Source organism: Myotis myotis, unplaced genomic scaffold (assembly GCF_014108235.1).
Source record: "Myotis myotis isolate mMyoMyo1 unplaced genomic scaffold, mMyoMyo1.p scaffold_m19_p_3, whole genome shotgun sequence".
Classification (NCBI taxonomy): domain Eukaryota; kingdom Metazoa; phylum Chordata; class Mammalia; order Chiroptera; family Vespertilionidae; genus Myotis; species Myotis myotis.
In genome coordinates this window covers 162216297-162225486 of record NW_023416335.1, presented here as the reverse complement: position 1 = coordinate 162225486, position 9190 = coordinate 162216297, and the positions used below count along the sequence as shown (strand labels likewise).

The window sequence follows — 9190 nt, the reverse complement described above, 5'->3', positions numbered from 1 at the left end:
CTCTGGGATCAGGCTGTCAGGGTTTGAATCTCAGCTCTGCCACTAAGCAGCCTAGAGCGAGTTCCTGCGCCTCCCTGGCCTCAGTTTCCTCGTCTGTAAGGGATGATAACGATACCTGTTTCATAGGGTTGTCATGAGAACCAGCGAGTGAATTTGTGTATGTAAAGCACAAGCAGCACAGTGTGCACAGCCCATGGCCCATGATCAGTGAATGTGAGCGGTAGAGGCTCACACAGGCACAGCCCTCCCTGGCCTTGGCCTCTGCGTAGCGGCTGATGTGGCGCTTGACACCCTGTGGGGGTTACCGGCTCCTCAGACGCCAGCCCTGGCCTTCCACTTCCTCCTCTCACTTCTTATTCAGGCACCTCTGACGACAGAGCCTTAGCTGGGCCGTCCCCACTCTCCCGTGGCCTGGGAGCCCAGGGATGGTCCCTAAGACGGGGTCAGAGTGGCCGAGCACACCCCCTCCCCATGCGTCAGCTCCTTAGTCGGCTGGGGAAGGGGTAGGTGAGCTCTGACGTCAAGAGCTGAGAGATTGATCCAGGAGGGACCAGTCTTCCCCTTTGAGAGGCCGGGACGAATGAAGCCCACCGTCCTCTGGGTTTCCACCGCGGCCCTTGCCCTGACTTGGGAGGGGAGAAAGCCCCTCCGACCTCTGCTGGGGGAACCTGGGCCTCTCGCTCCGTGGGCTGCGGCACAGCCCTGCAGGGCGCCTCTTCCCCAGGGGCCGCCCCCTCCCCCTGCACAGCCCGGCGGCCACCCCCCTTGCTTACAGGCTTCTGCAGCCCCCAGGGTCTCCCAGAATCTTCCCTGGGTCGCCAGACCTGCTCCCAATGACCCCTTACTGCCGTCCACCCCCACATGCTCCACGAGTCTCCAAAGCCATCCATCGCACATGTTCCAATCTCTCACTCGAGCCCCTTCACAGCACCCCCCGCCCCCAGGTGTCTCGGAGACCCTGGAACCCGCCCAGGATGCCCTGCTTCTCCCCCCCACACACACCCCTCCTCCCCGGCCAGGCTTCCCCCTTCGAGTGCTCCGGTCCCCGACTTGCCCCAGCCGCGCCGGGCTCCGCGCGCCGTGGGCCGGGCTCCAGGCAGCGCCCCCCGGGGGCGGGGCCTGCGGCTCTGGGGGCGAGGCCGCCGGGAGGCCGCCCCCGCCCCGGGCCCGCCCAGCGAATCCTATAAAGGGAAGCCACGGCCGCCCGCCCGGCTGGCACCCCGAGCTGCAGTCGCCCGCGGCGGAGCGAGCGCCTCCGAGGGGCGCGGGCCGCGGCCGGAGCGATGACCCTCCGCCGACTCCGGAAGCTGCAGCAGAAGGAGGAGGCGGCCGCCGCCCCGGACCCCGCCGCCCGGGCGCCCGCCTCCGAAGTCGCCCCGGCCCGGACCCCGGCCTCGGGCGCGCCCGCCGCAGCCGCCGGCGCCGGGCCCCCGGGGGACGCGCTGTACGCCGCGCTGGAGGACTACCACCCCGCCGAGCTGTACCGCGCGCTCGCCGTGTCGGGGGGCACCCTGCCCCGCCGGAAGGTGCGTCCTCCCGCCGCCAGCTCCGCGGACCGCCCTCCGGTGCCTCTGCCGCACCCCAGGGTCCCTTCCTCCTGGCCTCCAGCCGCAACACCCCCACCTGTGCCTGGGACCCCTGCACCCCGCTGACCCCTGCACCCCCCGCTGATCCCTGCACCCCCCGCTGACCCCTGCACCCCCCGCGACCTTCACAGCATCCTGCCCAGGGCCCCCCAGCCCTCCACCATGTCCCCCAGCCCGCACCCCCACGGCCAGGGCCAGGACCTGCCGCTCCCCTTGGCCCTCTCCCCGAGGGGGCAGCCCTGGCCCCGCAGCCCACGCCTCCACGCCGCCTCGCCGCCGCCCCGTCTCGCTCCTCTCCCTCCTGATCCCCCAGCGCCCCCTCTTCCTCTTCACCCATCTGGCCGGCAGCCTGCCTCCCGGGGCCCACGGTCTGGAGACCCCGAGGGCCCCTCGCCCGGCTCCTGCGGTTGGAGCGGGACGGGGCTGGGGTCCCGCCTCGCCGCGCCCACTGGAGGGTCCCGGGTGGAGAGGGAGGGCGGCGGGTGCGCCGAGGCCACGAGCGCTCACCCCGCGGAGGGAACCCCGGATGCCTCGGCAGGCCGGCTGGGGCCTGCGGTGCGGCCGAGGTGCGGGGTGCGAGGTCAGGGCTCCCTGGACCTGGCTGGGCCGGACTGGCTGGACCGGACGCGGTGGGAGGGGTCCCAGGGCGCCCGCGGGTCAGGAAGGATGCGGGCCTCGCCTGCCCTCTGAGCCTCCCCTCCTCCGCGGGTTCTTCCTCTGGCCTGAGGGAAACCCGAGCTCCCAGAAGGGGGGGTGAGGGGGGACAAGACCCAGGTTAGGAGAGGGGGCTGGTGGCCTTTCCTGGCTCGGTCCCCCTCCTCCTCCCCTGGCCCTTGGCTCCCCCCCACACAATGAACAGCTTGTTGAGAATTTGCATTTTATGAAAATAGGGTGGAAAGACAAAGGGGTCTCTCTCTGTGCTGCCCAGTCCTTCCTCCCTGGCCGTTTGGGAAGTGTCCCACCCCTGAGGCCAATCTCTGGTTCTGGAGAAAGAGGGTCCCCTTATCTTCCTAGCTTTGGGGAGGCCTGTGAGGAGAGGTAACCAGGGCACCAACCAGGGAGGCCCTAGGCTCTTTGGGGCTCATGGGACAATGGCTGGTCTGGGACAGGGCTTCTTCGAAGGATCAATACTTGGGGGGGGGGGGGGAGAAAGAGAGAGAGGAGAGAGAGAGAGACTGCTTTCGTTTCTCAAGTGCCCTAAAGAGGCAGGAACCCTCAGCTCTTTCATTCCCCCCCAAAAAAAGCAAAATAAAAAGAACTCCCAGTCTCTCTCCTAAGTATGGTGAGACTTAAGGATACATTTGAGGGCTAAGATTTTTGTTTGTTTGCTTGTTCTTGTCCCGGAAAGCATCAAATGTCCAGGCTGAGCTGGTCCCTGAAACACCCCGTACTTTGGAGGAGGCGATGGGCTGTCCCCTCCTTCCCACAGTTGGGCTGGGATGGCCCGCCCTCCAGACCTGGGCCCAGCGCCCAGCTCCCCAGCCACTGTCTGCGGCTGAGAGATTAGGAGAGACCTGCCTAGCAGGAGGTCTCGGAGTGCCTTGACAGGAGTCTGGGCGGCCTGAGCCCTGCAGACATGCACCCTGGGGTGGAGACGATTCTGCCGAGATGAATGAAACGCCCACCCCCAGTGTGGGTGTAGAGGTTCGTGTATCTGGCACCCAGGAGGACTGTGTGACTCTGCAGTCCCAGTTATGGGGAGAATGCCATGGGTGACACTGATAGCGGACTTGGCAAGTAGTTACACCAGCGCCAAAGCAGGTGTGCGACTGGGACCAGACTACAGGGAGTGCTGGGGCCAGGGCTGGAGCCCAGGGGAGGGACCTCCCAGAGCAAGGCTCTCAGCATCTGCTCAAGGACAGCCCTGTTCTCACCTGCTCCTTCCTGATTCTCTATCTTCCTGCCCAGGGTTCAGGATTCCGCTGGAAGAATCTCAACCAGAGTCCCGAACAGCAGCGGTAAGTAGCTACCACCCCAGCCCCTGCCCTGGTTCAAAGGCAGGGGGGGGGGGGGTGTTCCTGGGTGAGGTGGGGGGTAGCCTGACAGTATCTCAGCCCAGCCAGGGGCAGTCATTCTCCCACTCTTTCAGCGTGGCTCCCTCCCTTGAAGTAAGGGGCAGGTGTGGGTGTGGGCTGTGTGAAGGGGGTGGCAGAGAAAGAGTCCCTACTTTTGAGTCATCAGATGCTCCTCAACCCACCCCCGTCCCTGGGAGATCTGGACCTGGGAGGTGAGGAAGTTAAGAGAAGTTTTCAGGGTCCTGAGCCCTCGAAGCCCCAACAAATCCAGAGGGCCCAGGCCGTGGCCAAGCTGTGTCCAGCTGCTTCAGTCTTGCTGCCCCGGCTTCGAGAACCTCAGTCCCTTCCTGGGGCAGCCCTGTTAGGAAGGATCTGAGGGAGGGCAGACATGAATGCTGATTCAGGCCCCACTCAGCCCGGTTCCGTCCTGATTTGGGCCTGGCTTTTTCTAAAATGGATCAGCTGGCCAGATTGGCCTGTTTGGTGCCTGAGCTAAGAGTTGTTTTTATATGTCTAAAGGGTTGTTAAAATAAAAACAAAGAACCATATATTAGAGGCTGAATGAACTCCGAAAAGAAAGCCTAAAATATTTACTATCTGACCCTTTGCAGAAAAAGTTTGCCAACCTTCCAGAAAACCAGAGAGCGCTGGCATAAACACAGACTTCCCAGTCACCCCGCTCCCTTCCCCAGCTCACTCAGAGGGCTCAAAGTGGGGAGGCGCTCAGGTTGGGGCTGGGAATTACCACTCAGCATTTGGGGAGTATCTGGGTCAGGCTGAGAGCTGGGGACCTGGGTCTCCAGGGCCTTTCTGAGGCGAGGAGCCGCGGAGGGGCCTTTGGCAGCTGCTTTAACTCTGCCTCTGGCTGGGAGGGAAGGAAGGGGGTGGAGTGGGCAGAGGAAACTCTAGGCTCCCCCAGCAGGCGAGGATCTGGAGCGGCTCCAGACCATTGTGTCCAGTGGGCAGGCCTTCAGTGCGGGAAGGGGCGGCCTTGAGGCTCCCCCCCCCCCCAGCCCTCACATCTGGTGGGCCGGCCCCACCGAAGCTGGGAGGAGCAGCTGTGGTCTGGGCTCAGCCTCGTGACTGGCCTCTGGGGGGCAGGGCCAGCCCTCTTCCCAAGGCTGTGGATCCAGGAGGCTCCAGGCTGGGGCTGAATTTAGAGCCTCTGCTAACTCAGTAAGTGGCTCTCTGGGGCTCATAGGAAGGAGGAAGTGACTGCGAAATCCAGCTAGTCCACTGGCTCTGGGGCTGGACATTCCCAGTGCCTCCCCCCGCCGGAGGCTGGATTGACTCTAGGCGGCTGGACGAAGCTGATTTCAGGTGGACGTGGGACGGCCATTCCAGCAACCTGTGCTGAGAGTGAGGTGTCACTGGAGACAGTGCGCCCTGACTGGGTGTTCTAGGGCTGACTCCAGCAGCAGGCCATGCCATGGGACTGCCAAGCCCCTTTAAATGCTGACAGTCTTGATGAGATGGCCCTTGTGTCTCCTGCAGGAAAGTGCTGACTTTGAAGAAGGAGGAAAACCAGACGTTCGGCTTTGAGATCCAGGTGGGAGAAGCTGGATGCCGAGCAAGTGAGGGGCTGGGAGGCCAGTCTGAGGATGGATGGACCCTGCCCCGTCCCAGGACTCAGGGTCCCCTTGTCTATTGCAGACATACGGCCTTCACCACCGGGAGGAGCAGCGTGTGGAGATGGTGACTTTTGTCTGCCGGGTTCATGAGTCAAGCCCCGCCCAGCTGGCTGGGCTCACGCCAGGTGGGGCCTGAGCTCAAGACGCAGGGCTCTGGGGCGGGGTATAGCCTTACTCCCAAGCAGAGGGGGCAAGAAATCTTTTCTAAAATCAGTTCCCCTTCCTTGTCCTATTTTAGGAAGGCCAGAGAAAAGAATGGGTAGATTCCGGGCTTTGGACCCAGTCTCATCAATATATGGGGGCAATAACATGTCCTCACATTACAGTGTGGCGAGGGGGTTCCCCAAACACAGAGCCAGGGCCTGGTAAATGCCTGACAATGCTGTGGCTGCTCTGCCTCCTCCTGGCAGTCTGGCAACCCAGCACCTGCAGGAGCTGGGGAAGGGGCAACATTCCCTTAGATCTGCCTGATATTAGGGATCAGGGCCTATCCTGCCCCTGACCTGGCCCAACTCTGGGGTACCTGTGTTACTTCCTCTAACAAGGAAATGATGCCTCCAGTAGGAGACTCTGGGGATTGGCCAAATCTAGAGTCCCAAGTCCCAGGAAGGAGCAGCATGAATCTGCACAAATGGACCCCTCCCAATTCTATTACCATTTTCTTCCCTAAGCCCTCACCTGCTTGCCCACTTACCAGCAACCCCTCATAGCCAACTTTGCAAAATAGTTTCACACCCACTCTCCTTCCTGATCCCCAAGGCAGCACAGCTGGGATCATGCCCCTTTTGTGCAGCTGGGAAGTGAACTCTCAGAGATGGTGGTTTGCCCTGCCTGAGGTCAGGAGGCTATGCAATGGCACAGGGTATTAGAAGCACTCATGCCCAGGGCCAGTGTCGGTTCTTAGCTTGGTGCTACTCACCCTGCCCCCCTCCTGTCTGTCTGGGTCTCATGGCAGCCTTTGGGCTAGACTGAAATAACCATCGCTGGGGGCAGCCCAAAGTTGCTGGTAGGGCTCAGCCTTTGGGGTCAGAGCAGGGGTGGGCAAACTTTTTGACTGGAGGGCCACAATGGGTTCTTAAACTGGACCGGAGGGCCGGAACAAAAGCATGGATGGAGTGTTTGTGTGAACTGATATAAATTCAAAGTAAGCATCATTACATAAAAGGGTACGGTCTTTTTTTTTTTTTTTTTTAGTTTTATTCATTTCAAATGGGCCGGATCTGGCCCGCGGGCGTAGTTTGCCCACGGCTGGGTCAGAGCTTCCCGAGGGTGGAGTGTGGGGGTGGGTTGAAGAGGGCCTGACCCCTAGGCTGAGGTCTGGGCCTGGACAAGTTCTTCCCGCAACCATGGGGAAGTGGAAGGGGAGTTCAGGATTATTCTGTGGGGTTACTACCCCTGTCCTTTCTGGCTGGGATTTCCCCCATTGAGCAGATGTTGACCCCTCTCTTCCTGGCAGGGGACACCATCGCTAGTGTCAACGGCCTGAATGTGGAAGGTATCCGTCATCGAGAGATTGTTGACATCATTAAGGCATCTGGCAACGTGCTCAGGTATGTCCAGGTGCCAGGGTCCCCGTGAGTCCTGAGCTCAGCCTGTCTTGGTGTTTCCGCACCCCGGGCGCTCACTCGGCCTTGGGTTCCCCAACCTCCTCAGGCTGGAAACTCTGTATGGAACTTCGATCCGGAAGGCGGAACTGGAGGCTCGCCTGCAGTACCTGAAGGTAAAGCAGCCCAGATCATGTCCAGCTCCCACCGTCCTCTTCCCAGGCCGCTGCCCCTGCAGGCCCCGCTCTTTTTCGGGGATCATTTATCTAAACCTCCGTTTAACCGCAAGGTTTCCTCTGTGCACTCCCCGATCGCTCAGTCTGTACCCCGCTCCGGCTAGTTTCTGGCTGGCTCCTGACAGGGAGGTGATGGTGTGTCTTGCAGCAAACCCTGTATGAGAAGTGGGGAGAATACAGGTCCCTCATGGTGCAGGAGCAGCGGCTGGTGCATGGTGAGTACACTGCGCTGTGGAGGGCAGTCTGTGATACCCTCACTCTCGGCCAGGCTTCCCCCTCAGAACTGGTCCGTGGGTTACCTCCCCCTCCAAAGTGAAGAAAGGTTTGTTGAGCTACTCCTTTGGGTACAGTTCCGCCCGGGGCTGATGCACACACATTGCTGGTTTATTCCCAGTAGTCCTCTGAAGGTAAGTACAGTGGGGCCTTGACTTACGAGTGTCCCGACTAACGAGTTTTTTGAGATACCAGCTGTCTCTCGGCCAATTTTTTGCATTGAGTTGATAGAGTAATTTGAGTTAATGAGCTCCTTAACAAGCTCGGTCTCGGAACGAATTAAACTCGTAAGTCAAGGCCCCACTGTATTAGTCTCTCCATTTTACAGATGGGAACACCCAGGCTGGAAGAGCCGGTTTTAGAATCTCTTCCGTGGCTCATGTGCTACATAAGTGGTCCGCATAAGGATTTGAGTGTATCATTCATTTTACAGACAGGGACGGGGCTGGGGTTGGGACTTGCCCAGGGCCACATAGATGGTTAATAGGAAGTTGCTGTGCCCTCTGACGGCCCTCCCTCCTGTCTTTGGCCCTGGCAGGCCTCGTGGTGAAGGACCCCAGCATCTATGACACGTTGGAGTCGGTGCGCTCGTGCCTGTACGGGGCTGGCCTGCTCCCCGGCTCGCTGCCCTTCGGACCCCTGCTGGCCGCGCCCGGGGCCCCCCGCGGGGGCTCGCGGCAGGCGGGGGGCGACCCCGAGGACGCCGTCTACCACACCTGCTTCTTCGAGGGCGCCGAGCCGCCCGCGCCGCCGCCCCCGCCGCCGCCCCCCGCCCGCGCGCCGGCGCTGGGCCCGGCCGAGTCGCTGGCCCCGGGGCTGCGGGCGGGGCTGAGCCGCAGCGCCAGCGTGCGGTGCCCGGGCCCCGGGGGCGGCGGCGGCGGGGGCGCGCCCGGCTCGCTCTGGACTGAGGCCCGCGAGCAGGCCCTGTGCGGGCCCGGCCTGCGCAAAGCCAAGTACCGCAGCTTCCGCCGGCGGCTGCTCAAGTTCATCCCCGGACTGAACCGCTCCCTGGAGGAGGAGGAGAGCCAGCTGTAGGCGGGGCGGGCGGGAGGTATTTATTTATTTATTCGTTCCAGCCGGTGCAGAAAGCCAGGGGGCGCGGGCCAGGGAGGCTGGCACCCGGCCGCGGGGGGACCCCAGGAGCCCAGAGCAGCGGGAGAGGGTCCTGGCCAGCAGCTGGGTGGCCGGCTGGACTCTGCCCAGCGCTGAACCCCGGCCCCAGACGCCTTTCCTGCTCCCTTAACCACCGTGGGAGCTGGCGCAGGGAGAGCCAGCCGGGCTCGGGGCGGGGAGGTGTTCGGGGGCCATCCTACATCTGGTCAGCAGTGCCTTGTGGGGTGTCCAGGAAAACTCCTCCCGGAGGAGGACCCTGTCCCACGAAGCCTCTCCTCAGCTTTACTCGCCCCCTGGGCCTTGCTTGGGGAGAAATGGCCTATGGCCTGTAGTCCCCCCACCTTCCATACGCACAGTTCCAGCTAACGGTCCCCTCGCCCAGAGGCCTGCAACTAAGCTGGGTTCTCTGCCCCTTGGGGGACAGAAATGGGCATGTCCAGGTGGGGTGAGGGCAGGACCGGCTGTCCCACCATTTTGCATTTTGTTGCTTCTGAACCACAAACTGTATAAAATGGACGGTTTTTGCATCTGTGTCCGCGTGGTGACTGCCCGACGGAGGGATTGGGCTCAGGCGAGCGCTGACTCCACCATGCACCCACCCCCCAACACACACATGTGTACGCACAGACGCTGTACTTGACACCTTGTTTACTTGGAGCCTGCAGCCAGGGGAATAGTCGGGGGATTTTTGACGGACATGTATGGGCCTGAACCGGAGGCCCACGCCCTCTGCAGAACTTAAGCCTCTTGTTTCAATACATTTTGAGTCTCCCTCCCCAAATACCCACAACA

General features: G+C 61.9%; 1 protein-coding gene across 3 annotated transcripts; it reads left to right on the top strand.

Moving 5' to 3' along the window:
* Positions 1 to 1213: 1213 nt before the first annotated feature.
* On the top strand, positions 1214 to 8927 carry TAMALIN (trafficking regulator and scaffold protein tamalin). Of its 3 annotated transcripts, none has more exons than XM_036300561.1 (8): positions 1214 to 1526; positions 3495 to 3544; positions 5096 to 5150; positions 5255 to 5357; positions 6689 to 6782; positions 6886 to 6952; positions 7161 to 7227; positions 7824 to 8927. In XM_036300561.1, the coding sequence occupies exons 1-8, from the start codon at positions 1284 to 1286 to the stop codon at positions 8318 to 8320; spliced, it is 1176 nt and encodes a 391-aa protein (XP_036156454.1). In that variant the 5' UTR covers positions 1214 to 1283; the 3' UTR covers positions 8321 to 8927. The 3 variants fall into 3 exon arrangements, with proteins under 3 accessions (XP_036156454.1, XP_036156455.1, XP_036156456.1); XM_036300562.1 differs by lacking the exon at positions 1214 to 1526 and adding an exon at positions 2736 to 3230; XM_036300563.1 differs by lacking the exon at positions 1214 to 1526 and adding an exon at positions 3256 to 3347.
* Positions 8928 to 9190: the final 263 nt, after the last annotated feature.

Bases quoted from the DNA above. Each gene is read 5' to 3' on its own strand.
- TAMALIN (XM_036300561.1), top strand. From the start codon at position 1,284: ATGACCCTCCGCCGACTCCGGAAGCTGCAGCAGAAGGAGGAGGCGGCC. The intron at 1,527-3,494 runs GTGCGTCCTCCC...CTTCCTGCCCAG, and splicing joins GCACCCTGCCCCGCCGGAAG to GGTTCAGGATTCCGCTGGAA. The intron at 6,953-7,160 runs GTAAAGCAGCCC...TGTGTCTTGCAG, and splicing joins CTCGCCTGCAGTACCTGAAG to CAAACCCTGTATGAGAAGTG.